A 17396-nucleotide genomic window follows, 5' to 3' on the forward strand; every position below is an offset into this window, starting at 1 on the left:
TTGTCACGGCCCAGGGGTGAGCCACAGACAGTGAACAAAGCAAAGCTAAAAACTGGGGATGAAATCATGAAACAGAGCAATCTGTTGTGTGCAGCAGGGCCGCAGAGCAGGTCACGCTGGTGCCTCTCCATCCCCAAATTCCCCTCAGGCTGCAGATGCTCCCAGCCCCTTCCCCACCTTGCCCATCCTGATTCCCCCGCTCCAGCACAGCTCTAAACTCTCCCCTAGAGACACACATACCCCGACATGCAAATCTACTGAATTCTGCAAACCTATCTACCTTTGTCCTACGCTTCTCTATCTATTTATATCTCATATGTACAGTGGGTTTTACTCCGGTTCCTTGAGAAGATTTCCTTCCAAAAACGCCCTGACTTCAGTCTGGGGCTGCAGCAAGCCCATGTGGGACATGTGGAAATCCCTGAAGGTCCAGCCTTATGGAAAAATACCTCCAGACAAGAGCTACAGCTGAAACCAATCCAAAACGCCAAGAACTCCCAAACCTACGTCACTGCCTGAAGCAGGAAGAGAAACCAAAATGCCAGGCGGATTTTGTCCTAATACAGACGGCAAGGTGGGAGCAGCAATGAATCTGGAATGTGTGTCATGTTCAGATGCCACCAGACATGACTAAGCCCTGCCAGGACCGTGCCTGGGCTGCTGAGCCCAAATCCAGTGTCCTCAACACTCCCAGAGGCAGGTACAGCAAGTTGTTATTCCCTTTACAGTTATATATCCAAACAGCATCACCTCCAGCCTTCCTCCAAACAGGTGGCACTGAGCCAGCTGACAAAATGACAAACACCAGATGAACAGCCTGGAGCCCACCAGTGCCCAAAAGCAGCCTCCAAGTCACAGGTGACCGGCACAGGGCAGCAGGAATGAGAATCCTCCCAGGAAAAGCATCCCCTGCTCACACAGACACCCTGGGGCTCATGGAGACCTCTCAGCTCAGGGGGCAGACTGCAAACCATGCCGAGGTTCAGACTGGGAGGGGACCCTGGGACCTTCCAGCTCCCCCACCCCACAAAGTCATCGTTCCCTGTGCCTGTGGGTGCTGTTGTGGCAGGCACAGAAATGGGGCCCCACAAACGAGCCCTGAACGCTCCCTCTCCCCCCTTACACTAACTTGCATTTTCCTTCACGTCAACACCGCAGAACCAAAACACTGCTGGGGCTGCACGGCAAAGTCACCTTAGAAACACGAGGATGAGAGCTCAGCAAGTCCTGCTGGAAAAGCAGGCAAAGCACTTCCCCTGCCCTTTTCCCCTGCCTGCTCCAGGACTCAGTGTTGGACAGGCTGCAGGGGACAGCACCCCAGGACCACCCCTTTTCCACAGGATCTCAGTGGCATCTGTACCCACCTCTCCATGCTGCCTCCCCCAGCTCAGGGTGCCCCAATCCTGCAACCCCACGGCGGCATGAAACCAGTGCTGGAGCATTCCCACCGTGGCCACCTTGCAGGGAGAAGCACCGGCAAGGACCCCCCAAAACTGGGCTGGCACCCCTGCACTGACACCTCAGCAGAGCCCAGGGACAAACCCCAGTGATTCAGAGGCATTTTTTCACCGTGGGCCAGGATTTGCCAAGGGACCTATTGGAACATCGCATTCGCAACGTGCAAGGAGGAATCATACAGTTACAGATACAGAAAGAGCCATCTACCTCAGACCAGCTTAGGAAATAAGAGAGTTTGGCCCAGGAAGATAAAAATCATGATATATTTTGCAGCATGAAAGGAAAAAAAATAAAAAAAATAAAAAAAATGAAGAAGCAGCAGCAGCAGCAACAGCAGCTGTGTTTGCAAACCACCAAAGCGACACGGAGTTCAAACGGGGGTGAAATGGGGGAAGTGTTTGGCATCGTCTGACACGGCTTCGATGTTTCCAGGTCCACAGAAGGAGAGAGGAGCAACCCTGGAGGGCATGGGAACCAAAGGGCTGGGAGAAGCGAGGAGGTTGCCAAAGCAAGAGGCGAGCCAGTCAGCCAAAGCACGGCCCGAGTCTATCAGAAGGTAACTCGGTCTAGCAGGGAAAGGAGTTAAGGATGGTTTTAGGGAGGAGTTGCTTCCACGAGGCGCCCGGGCGGGATTTCCCACTCCAGCAGCGTGGCAGGTACACGGCTGAAAGAGAGAGGGCTGTAGCTCCAGCCTCTAAAGGTCGAAGACCATGAAAAGCCCAGTGGCTCAAAACACCTGCAAAAGGAAAACAACTCTCAAAAGACTGACCCAGCAAGCCGGCATGCTCCGTCAACCTGCCCTGCACTCCAAGTCCTCTAGAGCTCCTTAAGATGGGATGGGGCACAGTCCTGAGGTAGCAACCTCAAGAGCCTGAAGACAGTGCCTGGCCCATCCGAACGGGTGTCGTAAATCGTTTGGAAAGCACTCAAATGGAAAAGCAACCCTCTGTTGGAGAGGCTGAGGCAATGAGAGCAAAAGGAAGAGCAAGTTGGCCATGGCACAGGTAGCACAGAGCCTCCAGGCCTCCCCCGGCCCCGAGGGTCACTTGTCCGTCAGGAGCAGCCCAGCTGGAGTCACTGGTGAGCTGAAGTTGGCCAAGCCAGGCAGAGTTTTCCCCGCTGCCGAGCGGGAGAATGGCATTAAATCAATTCAGATCCGAGCAGGTTCTAGGGAAAACCCCTAAAAACACACCCAAAGAAAAGAAATTCACAGTCATACTGTTAGCAAGGTTGAGTTCTCACTCTGAGAGTTGAGGTTCTTACATCAGGTCACTCGTCACGTCAATAAAAAGCCCTGGTGCAGGCTGGAAAGAGAGGGGCATTTCTGCCAGACCCTCCCTCCTTCCCGAGATAAACCTGCTGATGGTTTGAGACCACCTACACAAAGTTGTTAAAGCTCAGAAATATCTGGTTATCGATTTAGAGGATTCATTGTCCAGTGGTTCAAACCTTACTTAGGGCATGGAGATTGGAAAAGACACGGTGCTCTGCTTTTGGTGGTCACAGGTTCCCGAGCATCCTGCTGGGAGAGGAAGCACGACCTCTAAAACCAGGGAAGTGGAGGCAGAGCAATCAACAGGCTCCGACCTAAATGCGTGGCGTGGTCGGAGAGCCAGATCACAACTCAGAGCTCTCGTCTTTCTCCAAACATCTCAGCCCTTGGAGCTTCAACCAGCAGCAAGAGCAAAAAACCAAGGCAAAGCAGAATTAAAGGCGAGATTGCAGAGAATCTCTTGGCAATTCTACCTGGGAATAAACAAAAGTTTCATATGCGAATAGAGAGCCTGGGGCTAAAAACATGCCTGCGGGCTCTCCAGCTCTCCTGACACTTTTCCTACAGCCTGAATCCACTCAAAGCAAGAATATCTACATGAAACACTCTGTGTTTTATTCCCAGGCAGGCTGGAGGGTTTAGCACTTTACCGCAGAGGAAGAACTGTGCAAACCTGGATGCAGTGGTTGATTTTACCACTTCAATCTAAAAAAAAGAAAAAAAAAAAAGAAAAAGAACCAACTCTAAATATTTTAAAGGAAGGGATTGCTTGGTATTAGCACTAAGCATTTACATAGCACTTGCAGTCTGTAGGCCACCAAGTGCTTGTCCAAAGTGCTTAAATATGACTTATCCCCATTTTACAGATGGGAGAACTGAGGCACAGAGAGGTCAAGTGACTTGCCCAAGGCCACGCAGTCAGAGAGTGGAGGCAGAGCAGGAAAGTGAGCCCAGCTGTCCTCGGGTTACACCTTGCCTGCTAAAAACAAACCGAAAAAAAAGGCCTATGCAATCCAGAAAACCACCAGCCACCAAACCTACCCTATTCTGAAGAGGAAATACATTCTGGTGAAGAGTTAGAACAGCATTACCGAGAGGAACAGGGGGCAAAGGGAGGGAAACAACCCCGGCGGGTGTCACAGCCGACACATCCGGGCTGGAGCAGGAGGAAAAAGGGAAAAACGGTGAAACCAGCGGCAAGACATTTTAAGCTGGCGCAAAAACGCTAGGCTTAGCTTTGCACGGAGCCATCCACATCCATCCGCAGAGCTGGGCACTTCCAGATGCTCTCCCCGGGGCTCAGCACCTGCTGACGGAGGCTTTGGGGACCACGCAGCCAAACCCCGCTCGCTCGCACGCCTGCGTCTCCCCGCTCCGCGGTCACCGGCAGAGATCAAACATCACACAGCAAGAAATGACATCACCACGCGGCACTGAGGGACGTTCGCCTGAGATACACAGAATTAATCAAACCCACCCTCATCAAAGCTGGCACACGCCACACCTGGAGGGGGAAACACCCTCAGATCACGTCAGCCCCGTACCCGCGCGCTCGCACGGCACCGAGCGCGCGTTACCGAGGCTCGAGTGCGTTTGCACACAGACAAATGGTGATTTCTCACATCTCACATTGATTCCAAGGCTCGGGGTCTTTCTGGATTTCCCCTTTCAGAGATAGGTAAGGAAAGATGTCACGGATGGTTTTGCTGCTGTTACCTTCACGTCAAAGGAGGCTGGGAAGGGGGAGGCAGGGAGATTTTCACAATTACAGCTTTCCTGGGATTATTTGGTCATGTTTTTATCATAATCAGATTCATGGGATTACCAGTTCCCGCCTGGGTTGTTAGGTTCTTGTCACTTAATTACACCCTGTGTCATTCAATTTCTTCCGGCGATTGAGGGCCAGCTGCTCAATCCCACACTCTCCCCCTAAACACGTGCTGCGGACGCAGATGTCAAAAGCTCCACCCATGCCTTTGAAGCCTAGAGATCTTTTCCAAAACCGAGGTGCAACACCCCCCTTCCCACCCCACACAAACAGTTTGGGGTGGGGGAGAAGTGGATTTGAGGAACACCCAGCCCAAAGCATCCTCCCCAAAGCATCCCCCAGCTTGTCCCCGCTGAATCCCTCAGAGAGGTGACAGTGTAGGGGTGTCCCCCCCTCTTTCCCACCACCTCCATCCCCCCGTGGTGTGACACCAGCTCCCTCCACCAGCTCCAATTCCACCTCCTGGGACCGGCGCTAGGCTAGAGCAGGGTGGCGTGTCCGCTGGTGTCATCGTGGTCTACGCTGTTGAGAATGGCTGTCTGGTCTTCAGGGAGCTGCCGGTGGCAGAGGTCGTCCTTCAGCGCTGAGAGCCGGGCGAAGGGGTCCTGACGAGGGTGTCTCTTCTTCTTGCGGAGGCAGACAGCTTCGTCAGGCGACAGTACCTGAGAGCTGGGAGGGTGCTGAACCTGGGAGGCAGAGCCGTCTGGGAAGGGGGGAGAGAAGGCAGATGGGACCGGAGCCAGCAGCAGGCAGAGCAGAACGCTTTGCTTGCTGAAAAAGGGAGGTGACAGCAAGCCTGGCCCTGAACCCGCAGCGTGGCAAGAAGGGAGAACGCTGGGCACCAGGGAAAATGAAATTCACACTCAAAATCCAAACAAATTACTAAATATGGGAGATGCATGGAAAGGACTCGGTTTGGAGGATTAAAGGAGGAACAAACTACAGGCAAGCAGCCCAGGGAGACATCCCTTTGGGAGGCAGGGCACAAGGGCAGCATCCAGGAATGGGCTTGGAGACCCCCACCGCTGGAGCAGGGATCTGCCCGAGCTCTGCTCACAGCAAGACACAGGGAATGCTGTTGGGGACTGCAGGGTCCTCGCACTCACTGGGTTGTTTTCTGGATTTCGAAGAGCCCTTGGATGACTTTTTGGGCTTCTTTATCCGCTGGTATTTCAGAGCTTCGAGCCTCTCAGGTGCAGCAGCGTCCCCGGGCGGAGATGGACGTTTTCTAGGAAGGAAAAGCAGACACGCGCCATCAGCGGCTCCCAGCCACGCTCGGGCCTCTGGACGTCCCCGGTGGGGGATCGGCCGATCCCAGCCGGCTCTGCCGTGGAAAAGGAAGAGGTGAGGAACCCGGGGCCGAGGGAGCAGGGCCAGCCAGGCGTGCCAGAGCGCGGGATGGAGGAAGTGAGGCGTCCCCCTACGTCTCCTCCAGGTGTTCGAGCGGCACCGCGACCCGGCCGGTGCCACCGGCCACGTCCAACGTGGGCACCCGCAGCTCACCTGCCTGCCATGCCAACACTGCTAAACAAAACAGGACGGGGCAGATCCTATGTCCGATAAGGCATTTCTGGGAAGTGGTAGGAAACCCCTTGGGATGGAGAGAGAAGAGAAAGAGATAGGCAGAAGCGGCACGGCAGCATCGAGACGGGCACCACGAGCCACCCAGGGCGGACAACACCGGCGCCACAAACAGCAGGGAGGCAGGATCCTGCTGGCCCTGCTCCCACAGCCAGGAAAACCAGGGGCCACACGACAGACAGGGACACCAAGGGCACACACCGACAGAGCCGGGAGAGGTACCTCGTTCCCGGGTCCCTGTGAGAAGCGACAACAGAAATGCGACAGCACAGGAGCACCTGCTCCTGGAACAGCGAGAGGCTGGGAGCTGGAAATGGAAACACTGACGAGGTTTTATTGCGAGGACAAGGAGGGCATTTGCAAAGGGGTGCTTCCTGCAGGAGAGCCAGCAGGTGCAAGGGATAGTTTATCATGTTTTTATTATGTAACCCCTCAGGAACTCTTCTACAGGAACCAGCTCAAGGTGCAGTATCCTCCCCTTTGCAAAGAGATTTTTTGTCTTATTTCCTTCACTGTACCTGTTTTTCCCATCCAAGGCCTGGAAAGCATGACTGCTGTAGAGAGCAGAGCATTAGAGGAAAACCTTTTCCTTAGGAGAGCAGGGAGTCCAGCTCTTATCGATAACACATCACAGCATCCCCCCTTCTTGCTGCTTTCCCATCTCCTTCCCCCTCTCTATTTTACTTCCACGACCCTCCAAGAGTCACCAGCTCCTAATGCCACAGAAGAAGTCTGAGGCCATCTGGGATAAATCCAAGCCACTTGCAGACAAGGTGTGCAGAGAAGACAGGGAAGCCTCCACAAAGCACCTTTCACTGTGATAAAGCCAACACTTTAAGCCAGGCTCCAATGAGGAAAGGAAATTCAAATCAGCTTGGCAGCACCCTTCAGAGGAGGAGATGACTCTCTTCTGCTCTCACAACTTGGTCACCAGAGGTCAGCAACCAAACCTTGTCACAGGAGCCACACAGAGGACAGTGCTGATGGCAGCTCCTGCATCCATCTGTGGCTGGGGCAGGGATCAGCCAACCCCACAAGCCACGGGCAGCAGGAGGGCAGCAGGCTCAGCTGGCTGCAAGAGGCAACATCAGTGCCTTCAGACACCTGCTTGGGCACAGAACCATTGAGGGTGATGTCCCCCTGTCTGGCAGCAAGGTGTGCCCCATCCAGGATTGTGAAAACACCGTGGCTGCTGGCGGGAGCAGCAGAGAAGGGGTGAGGACATGGGCTGGAGCACAGAGCCCGCACTCCCGGGCTGTGGAACCAGAGTACACCCACCCAGGGAGAGTTTGGAGCTCCTCATCTCCCCTGGGGTCCAGGCAGAGCCTGGCTGGCACTGAAGACACCCTGCAGGTTTTCCCCCACAGGTGTGCCACCACTGCAGAGCACAGTGCAACAGCAGCGCTTCCCATCCGACATCCCAAGCGTCTCCAGAGCGTTGAAATTTCAGCTGGAGCACACAGGCAAGGAGCTCCCAGGAGATTTTTCCCCTTGGGGAGCAGAAGGGCTTTTGGTTTTTTTTGAAGATGAGTGTGATTGAGAAGCTTCTCAGTTCTGCTGGCAGCAGTGGAGAGCACCCAGGGAAGTGCAGAGTGAGGTGAAGAAGCAGCTGAGGCGCAGCAGACGCAAAAGAAACCCAAACACTGGGCACAGAAAATCTCCTTTTCATGTTTTCCAATGCAACAGAGACGTCAAGGTGCAGAGAGCTCCTGGAAAGCCTCTGTTCCAGCTCCCAGAGAGCCTCTGTTCCAGCTCCCAGCAGAGCATCACATCAGCCGAAGATGAAGCAGCTCATTAGACATGCCAGGAGTCCCGCTGGCTGGATCCAAGCTTTTCCTCGTCAGGAAGACAACGTTTACATTTGCAGAGCTCAAACACCTTCCTGAGTCCAACGAGCGTCTTGTGAGAGCTGCTGCCAGCAGCATCTACCCTCTGAGCTGAACCAACACAGCCAGCCACTCAATGCTGGCTGAAGGCAGGACCACAGTGACCCACAGGTCACACACAGCGTGGCATTCCCTGCAGCAATTCCTGCCCAAATGGCCAGTGGCTCTTCCCACTTGTAGCCACCACGCTGTGGGGAGCACACGAGTTACATTCCTGCAGGTATGGCGAGTGGTGACTTCAGCTGCTCCAGCTCCATCGCCCATGGAGCTCACGTGTGCCAAGCCCTGGACACCACCGAGCCTGGTGGTCCTGCCACCATCCTGTCCCCCAGCACCTGCCTCCTACCACCTCTTCCCACCACCCAGACAGCTTTGCCACTATTATTAAAGCTCAGCCTGTAAAAGTCTCTTGCTCTTTCCACTCTTTTTTTTCTTTCTAAGAAGAAGCTGTTGTGGCATGCTGACAAAATTAGACAGATTTACATGAGGGATTATGAGGAAATTGCCTGAAGCTCATTTCCACTAGTTCTCCGTAATTGAACTCGTATTTATACACACAAACATAAACAGTGAGTGCACTGAACCCATGTGTCACCATAAATACTGTCTGACCTCTGGCAAGGAAGAGATACAGAGGACAAAACGATGCTACTCAGCAGCCAAATTTTATCTGCTCTACCCACCCTTTATCTCTTCAAAGGGCGCTGATTCTTCCAAATTAATTTTCATTTTAAGCTCAGCCAAAAGGCTCTTCCTGCCCCCGGAGTTCACATGTTGGGCAGCTGCCCACGCACGAGGGAGATCTTGAATACCAACAGATGAGATGTTCAGGAGGCAGGCAAACTTCTTCTGGAAACTTCAGCGTAGAGCCAAGCAAAGGAGCTTTGAGAAGCCCACATGAACTTCTGGCCCCAACCTTCTGCAAGGTACCACCAACACCTGGAGAACCAGTTTTCCTTGAGTCTTCAAAGGAAAACCCTTCTGCATGAGCAAGTGTGTGGACTGCATGGACTGAGAGGTACTGGAGAGGCCACAAAGGTACTGAAGGACCTTCAAGAGTCCCAGGACAGGAAAGGGAAGTAGAGGAGAGGTATCCAGCCCAACACATATCTCAGCTGCTCTTCTTCAAATGTTCTTACATGTACAAAGCAAAGATATAAGGGAGAAGACCCCTGAAATCATCGCTGACCTCTTTCCACTCAGAAGGGGGAACCCATATAAAGGAAGGGACCAGGAGATTAAAGGATACTATACACACATTTATATATATTTAACCTCATGGAGGTCTCAACACACCCTCCCTGTCTCCTGCTCTCCTTGAGCCAAGACATTGACATCCAGGAATAGTTTGGGCATGTTAGAGCATCCACTTGGACAGAGTATCCACTTGAAAGGAGCCCACTGTGTCCTTCAACCCTTCATCCTCCTGACATGAAGAGCTCAATTTTCCTACACGAGGCTCCTGCAAGTCAGAATTCCCACTCTGCTCCCACTCAGCTGGCTGCTGCCTCCATCCCGGAACGCCTGGGATCCTTCAGCACAAGAGGTGCCAGAGAAACACGGCGGTGACAGCCCCAGGCCAGGGCTGCTGCTGCTGCCAAGGCACCGCCAGGAGGGAGGGAGGAAGGGGCTGGTCCCAGCAGGGAGCACACCAGAGAAGGGGTGCCCTTCTACAGGTCTGCAGACACCACAACTCATCTACACAACGGACTTCACCACCATGCTGACGGAGAGGAGAGAAGGCGAGGGAAACGGGGCCAGGCTGGACAGGAAGAGGGGGATACAGTCATGGGGAAGGGGAGGGGAGAGAGGAAGATAAATGAAAAACAGGAGTGAGAAAATATATAAGGAAATTAAAGAGACTGAAAATAAAAATAAAATAATAATAATAATAATAATAATAATAATAATTAAGAAAGAAAAGAAAAACGCACTCAGACAAGCGGACTCACAACTTCTCCAAGCGGAAGGAGGCATGGAACACATGCAGAGGATCAGCACATGGACAGTCTTTAAAGGGGAACCTGTTTTCTTTCAAGCAGGGAGCGAGGGCTGCTGCTCCTCCCGCACGCCTGGCGCCGACGTCCCTTCGTCACTCAACGCTACGCCACGGCCAAGCCCCCCAACTCCCAGCACTGGCAGTGCTGCCCTGGCAAGGGGGGCCTGGGGAGGCCACCCAGGACAGGCTGCCGTGCCAAGGGGCAGGGGAGCTTGGTGCCTCGTCTGTGGTTTTTGGGTTTCCCTCAGCAGGGAGATGACAGCCCCCTTTTCCCTGTTCCGAGATGCGCGCTGCATCCTAAGAGAAGAAGATGGGAGAACTCCTCGTGCTGGCTCAGTAACAGCATCATTTATCCCTGCCCATCCATAAAAACTACCTGAGCTTCACCTAGCAAAAGCCATCATGCTGCAGCACGGAGCTCACATGCTCCCTCTCCTTCTCCTCTCAGCTTTTAATGCTGCAATAGAGAAATCTGGCTGCTCTGGTATAAAACCCCTGTGCTCCGCACACACTGACAATTTTACGACCCCAAATCCTCAAGAAATTACTTGGCTGGGCTCTCTATGGGATTCCTCACTTATTGAAGTGAGATTTACTCTTCTGGTTTTCCCTTTTTGGGGACAATGACTCTGGAGTTGTTCCTGTGACTGCAGCTCCCAGCAGCATCCTGGAGTAGGACACACGGCTGCCCCCATCCTGCTGGGCATTGTGACCCTGCTCCTCAAAATCCATCAGCCCACAGCAGCCAGCACTGGAGCCAGCCAGGATCTGGGCAAGAGCCACACCAAACTCAGACACGAGCCTGGACTCACCTCTGCTGTGCTAAAGCCACGTCTGCTCATGTCCCTAAAGCTGCCAAAGCAGGAAAGTGCCACAGAGCAAGAACAAACAGCCACATCCTCTCTGAGGGCTTCCCCATTCCCCAAAAAGCCTGGCACAGCCCAGATCTCACCAAGGCTTGGTGCCAGCTCAGGGGATGCCCTGCTTTGGGATTAGCAAGGAAAACCAGAAGGAAGAGGCAGCCAAGTGCTCAAGAGATTTGGAGGCTCAAACAGGATGGGTTTTGTCATGCCAAGAGGATGGCTCCTCCATGGAGCACACACATCCAACACCCCCTCCTCGCCAATCCTGCTCTCCCCACCCCAGGACAGCCCTCCAGGTCAGCTGGAGGGATTCCTCTCTCCTGGAAACACCTCCCTGACTTCTCTAGGCATCCCACCTCTCTCTCATGAGGCTCTTTCCCATCCCAACACAGCTCCTCAGGCTGTTGGAGAGAATCAGCCAGGACCTGGGCTCCTCCCAACCAAGGCAGCAAAGCTTAACCTTTTTTGTAAGACCTGTCCTAAGGAAGTTTGGCTATGGGCAGGCCCTTAGAAGCAGGCCCATCTACAATCCCATCTCTGCTTTCATAACCAGCCTGGCTGATGGCCCAACAGGTCAGTGCTGCCAATCCTCTGGGTCACAAATTACTATTATCCCATCTGGATTTGGCAGTGTTAGTGATATTCTTCTGCTTCTAAGGTCTGAAAACCATCTCCAGATTAGTCCATCCCAGTTCCAGAAATGCCCATGGCTATCTAAGAAACCAGCCCCAGGAAGGCAGCCCAGGAGGAATTTTATTGGAAGAGTCTTGCAAGATCTGCTTAGGGCTGTTTAATTACAGCTGGGTCAGAAGAAGTCAAACATTTCTCCATGGAAAATTTCACGGATGGAGGGATTTTCCCATGACTACACTTGTGATGGGAAGGAAAAAAACACCTTTCTGGCAGCCTGAGACCATAGTTCTGCTGCTGCCAAGCATCCAATCCATCTTGGGAGAAAGACTTCTCCCATTTTCTGTGATTGAGGAGACTTGGGAAAAAGAAAACAGATCCAGATACTGCTGGAAACAAAATTCTCCATGTGCTGGACTACAGCTGGAGACTGATTTTTGGAGCCCACTCTGAGCACACTGTCTGCAGCTGGCAGCTCCAGAGGTGGCTGTTTTTCCTGCCTGCAGGGGGTGGTTGTGGGCTCCTCCTGGTTTGGATCATCTGGGACAACCCCACCTCAACACAACCTCCCTAACACCACACAGCCCTCATGCACCCTGCCAGGGCCAAAAGTGTGTCACCATCCCCCAAGAAAGGAAGGGTGGCCCAGGGAGACGGCAGCTCGGCTCATCCCAAACCCCAGCCCCGAGGGCAGGGGAGCAGTGTGTGCTGCTGGGAGGGGAAACCCAAAAGCCACAGAGACTGTGCGTCCAGAGGTGTTTCCTACTGTTTTCACATTCCTTATTCCCCTTTAAAGGAAGAGATGGTATTGGAAAAGCCCCTTCCGTGTCCCCTGTCATGCCCCACTCCCAGCCACCCTCCACAGCACCCACACCATCCTTTCGGACATGGATCACCCTTACCTATTGAGCTGAGGAGAAGCTTGTCTCGACAACACTGCCCAGATAGCTGAGATTAATCAAAAACAAAGCAGTTATCAACACCCGCAAGGAGCCGAGCTCCGCAACACATCAGCACGTCAACAACTCCAAAGGAAAAAGGAGGGAAAGAAACCAAACTGAAACACAAACGAAACGAGGCTGGAGAAGAAAGGGGGAAAGAAACAGAAGAGAAAGGAAAAGAAGAAACAAAAACGATAATCAACAAAGCGAATGGATACACTGCATAAAAGCACGGACAACAGTGCTGCTCTAACACGGCTCTGTCCTGGAGCTGGCTCTCCTTGGAATGCCCTGCTAGAGACATGGACCTGCGACTACATCCCTGACTGCATCGCTCCGTAGCTGGGTTTTCCAGAGGCACACAGAAGTCGTTTCAGGCTCGTCCAGCTGCTCTCCCTCCCCATCCTCTCTCCCCTGAGCCCTCCTTCCTTCCGTTCAGTGCCGGAGGGATTTGCTAAGGCCATAACGCTTCCAGGTACCAGAGGGCGGGAGTGAAATGCGGAGGGCACTGCGGGGTGAAACGCTGCCTCCCCCCTCCCCAAAACACAGACTCTTCTCCGAACACCTCCGACCGCGCCGGCTCCGCGGGGCTGGGAGCCCCGGCCCCGACTCCTCTCTGCCACAAGCCGGAGGAGGGGGCTTGACCCCACCAGACAAGAAGCCAGAATGAAGCGAGACGAAAGATGGGACAAAAGCACGGCTACGGGGTCTAAGGTGCTGTGAAAGACGGAAGGAAAGAGTAGAAATAGAGAGAAAGAGAAAGAGAGAGAGAGAGAGAGAGACGCTTTTGCCTGGAGCAACCCTGGTACCTGGAAAACCAGCCGCTACTGTCTAGTGCAGCCACATCCCTCTTTAGGGCAGGATCTGAGCGTGCCGGCAGCCTCCCGATCTCCGCTGGGCTTAGTTTATTTTTATTTTTCCTCCTCTCCTGACATGCTGCTGGTGTGGCTAAGTCCTTGATCTCTCCCTGCCCGCGTCCTGGGGCTGCAGCATCCCTTTTGCAGGTGGGGCGGTGACCGTGATAGCTGTTTCTGTCATGCATTAAAGCTCTCTAGACTCCGCGGGAAGGAAGAGGAGGAAGACAGAGGCGCGGCGGCGGCGGCCCTAACGTTCGAAGAAAGCCAAGAGCCAGCAGCTAGAAGAGGAAACAACCTCCAGTGACACCAGGACACTTACCTAAGCGAGCCAGGTCTTTGAACACCTGGTAGACGGCCCGTAGCCCGAGTCACGGCGCTCCCAGATTCCCAAGGGACCGGGAAGGTCGCCTGCCTAAGACCCAGCGCTCTCGGGCGGCGGCCATGCAACCCGTGCCCGTGGCACCAGCCTCTGCCTAGCAAAGCCCGCGGGACGCCGTCTCCAAAAGGGATGCTGCAGCGTGCCCAGAGAGACCCTACCAGTTGGGATGGTGATGGCAGGGAGGGAGTCAGAGGGAGTGGGTAAGGCAGGGTGGGGGAAGCCGGGAAGGGGCCAGGGGGATCACCAGGGGGCTCACACACTTACCCTGTGGCGGCTACCGTGGTGGTGGATGTCGGCTCTGGTTGGAGAATCTCCTCGCCAGCCCTCCTTGGAGAAGGGATGTCTCCGAAAACATCCATGGTGTCCACGGGCAGGGAGGAGCCCTGGGAGTTGGAGAAGCCGGTGCCCACGGGGGTGAAGGCGGTGGTCGGTCGGAAGCTGGGGCTGTCCCCGCGGCTGCTTGGCGCCGGAGATCCCGTGGAGGACGGCGTGGATTTGCGGGAGAAGCTGACGGCCGCGGGCGGCTGCAGCGTGATCTCCGACACCTCTGCCTGCTGGATGAGCCCCGGGCGGGGCCGGGCGCGGGCAGTCAGCTCCGGGGAGCTGTTGCGGGAGCTCAGGGGACTTTGGGTCAGAGGAGAAAGCCTTGAAGGTTGTAGCACCACCTGATGTAAACTGGGCTCAGCCCTCCTGACCTGCCGAGGGCTGGGCCGAGGTCGGGGTTGGGGCTCGTACCACCTGGTGTCCAGGCTGAATGTGCTTGTGCCGCTGGGGCCGACGGGCTCGGACGGTTCGTGGTAAGGCAACACGGGTATGCCCATACCTTGGCTGGTATGTCTTAGCTGCCCTTGACATCCCATGGGTTGCATAGGTTTGTCCTGCCACTTGGTGGTAGTGGGCACGGAGGATTGACCCCTGCCCGGTGACTTGCCGGTCCAGCTCTTTGGTGCCTCCAGGGGCAGGATGCCCGAGTAGGATGCGGGGACCACCTGGAGGGAGGAGGGGGGCGGCCCCCGAGGAAGGCAGCCCGTGGGCTGGGAGCCCTCGGCCGCCTCGCAGGGCTGGAGCTGGTGGGGGAACGGCGCGGGGGCCAGCTCCAGGCTGCCGAAGGGGAACTCGGCCCTGCCCCAGGGCTCGGGGGACCGGCCCCCCGTGGGGGTCTGGGCCAGGGGCAGCGTGCTGTTGGAGGCATTCTCCCCGTTCTCCTCGGGGATGGTGGGGTGTCCGAAGGGCCCCTCGGGGGGCAGCGGTGGGGAGGACATGACCGAGCTCAGCGGGCTGACTTCTGGCATGTAGAAGGGCGGCGGGTCCACCTCCCCGGGGCTGCTGCTGCTGAGGTAACCGTAAAACTGGTGGTGGAAAGCCCGGGGGGCCGGCGGGCGGGCCTGGCCGGTGGCCTGCAGGGCGCCAGGACCCTCCAGCGCCCGGTGGAACCGGGGGCTGTATGCTGGTGGCTGAAGGTAGGACTCCTGGCTGGAGGACAGAGGGGTGAGCTGGGCTTTCAGGGCGGTCACAGAGGTGGGGACGACGGGGTCGTCGTTCTCCTCGTCCGACTGCCTGAACTCGGGGTACATGTCCGTCTCCTCCACGAAGGGGAAGCCCTCGATCCGCCGTGTCTTCAGGGAGGGCTCCATCTCCGCCGGGTCCATGACGAAGCGTCCGTCCGGCCCGCGGCTGATGAGCTCGATCGGAGTGGTGGCCTCGGCTTCGGCCTCCGCCTTGGAGACGCTGTACTTCTTGCTGCTGATGGCTCGTTTGGTCTTCTTGTAAAGGGAGAGCTCCTTCTCCTTGGTGGGGCTCAGCATCCGCTTGGCCTGCGGGCCCTGGTCGTCAGAGGACTCCGAGGGGGGACGGAGCGTGCGGATGCTCTCGGGACTCACCTTGCCGGAAGACAACCTGGACCACAGGGGAGAAAAACCGAGAGAGGGGACGGTCACCCAGAGCGGGAAGGACGCCTTCTCGCCCAGAAGAACAACTCTGGATCCGGAAAACAAAGTGCTACCGGCTCTCAAAAGAGGAACCTCTGGGAGAAATTGGCAGGGGCTAACCAGGATGGCAGAGTCTCACCAGCAGCGGTGCACAACATCCCTGATCCTTGGGAGGGCAGCTCGGAACACTCGGGGCAGAAAGCTCACACCAACACCTTGCAAGCTCCACCAACACCCCAACGCCTCGCAATAAGCTCCACCAACACCTTGCAACAAGCTCCACAGCCCCACAGGGAAAAAAGACATCCAGAGCTCACTTCCAACTCCTTCTGAGGTTTCTTATGTCCACCTGAGCTATCCATGCCCAGGGAAGGCCCTGACAAGAGGGACATCAGGCAAATGTTCCCTCCCACAGAACTCAGCATCTCACTTGGAGATGCTGATGGATCATTTCAGACCAACTCTTTCTCCCATTCTCAACACTCAGACTTTAGGCTGAGAGCCTCAGGGTAGTTCCCTCATCCCTATCCAGAAAGCCTTGGACAAACAGGATTGAGAGGCAAAAGACAGCAGATCCAACAGAGACAGTGCAGGTAATTTCAGTGCAGTGGATGAACTGAAAACAAATAAGATTCGGATCTACTGGCACCAGGACATTTTACAACAGTCCAGGAGCCAAAGAATGAGGTGACAAGATCCCAGATTCTTGCACTCCCAGCGGGAAGATGCTCCTGCCGATTTGCAGCTACACATGCTTTTGATGGACTCTGCAAGGAGCTGTGGCTTCTGCAGCACCATGATCCACCACCTTTGGGCACATGTGGTAAGAGGCTTCAGCAGGGCACTCTTCAGGAGAAAAGATGAATTTCCCAGGAAAAAAAGAGCCAGCAGAGGATGACTCAAAAACTGCACCGAGCTGGCAGGAAGGACTCCATATGCAGCAGGCTAGTCCTTGTCCTAAGGAGCACCTTCCACCTGGTGTGGAATTGAGCTCCATCAGCCAACTCCAGCTTTGGAAAATGTTCACAAATCCAGCGGGGTCATCTCTTAGCTCAGTTTGCTGCATTTGTCCCTGCTGCTTTCTGCTCCAAAGCCCATTTGTCTCTTGTGAACTGCTGTGCTCCCAAGAGTTCAGGGAACACCCAAACACAACTGATCATGAGCAAGCAAATAAGGATGAGATATTTCCATTTGAGCTTTGCAATGACTGTTGGAGGGAGGCATCTTGAAGACCCCACAGCCTGCTGCTGCAGCTAAGACAGATACTTACGGGGACTCCAAACTCTTCCTGCAGTGTGTTATCGAGAGAGGAGGGTCTGGAAGAGAATAAAAAGGGGAAAGAAGAGAGAACGCTGAGGAGGCGCAACACGACAGAGACAAGACAGACTCAACATCAAGACAACAAAAGACACTCAACAAGAGGCCAAGGTTTCATTGCTCCAGTGCTTTAATGGTTGCTGACAACAAACAGCTCCCGTCACAGGGTCCTGCCCGTCCTGCTGCCGCAGCCCCGCAGGCTGGAGGAGACGGAGCCGCTTCCCTGCCCTCTCCAGCTCCCCAGCCGCCCTTTTCCCTACCAGCCGCTCCTGCATGGAGGCTGCAGTCCCAGCTTTCGGGAAGCAGAGCAGCAGGGTCTCCTTTGGGGTCTTCTCTAGCCCAGCACTGCCCGCTCCAGCAGGCTGGGAGCAGCTGGAGAGCCCAGCTTCGGGGGGCCCTGGAGGAGGTGAGCGGTGCCCCCCGAGTGCATCCCAGAGGACAGCCCAGCCCTAAACCCCCGGTTCTAGGAGTTATCACCACGTGGGAGAGCTCCCTCGAATTCCCAGGCTAGTTTCT

General features: G+C 55.1%; 1 protein-coding gene across 1 annotated transcript in view; it reads right to left on the minus strand.

Moving 5' to 3' along the window:
• Positions 1-4898: 4898 nt before the first annotated feature.
• The window catches only part of IGSF9B (immunoglobulin superfamily member 9B), a 39728-nt gene continuing 27230 nt past the window's right edge, over positions 4899-17396 (minus strand). Inside the window, exons 18-21 of the mRNA XM_058857244.1 lie at positions 16834-16879; positions 13900-15531; positions 5606-5727; positions 4899-5202 (exon numbers count right to left, since the gene is read on the minus strand). Coding sequence (XP_058713227.1) covers positions 4979-5202; positions 5606-5727; positions 13900-15531; positions 16834-16879 — 2024 coding nt within the window. The 3' untranslated portion in view covers positions 4899-4978. The remainder of the gene's footprint in view (positions 5203-5605; positions 5728-13899; positions 15532-16833; positions 16880-17396) is intronic.

This window comes from Poecile atricapillus, chromosome 25 (assembly GCF_030490865.1).
Source record: "Poecile atricapillus isolate bPoeAtr1 chromosome 25, bPoeAtr1.hap1, whole genome shotgun sequence".
In the NCBI taxonomy this organism is placed as follows: domain Eukaryota; kingdom Metazoa; phylum Chordata; class Aves; order Passeriformes; family Paridae; genus Poecile; species Poecile atricapillus.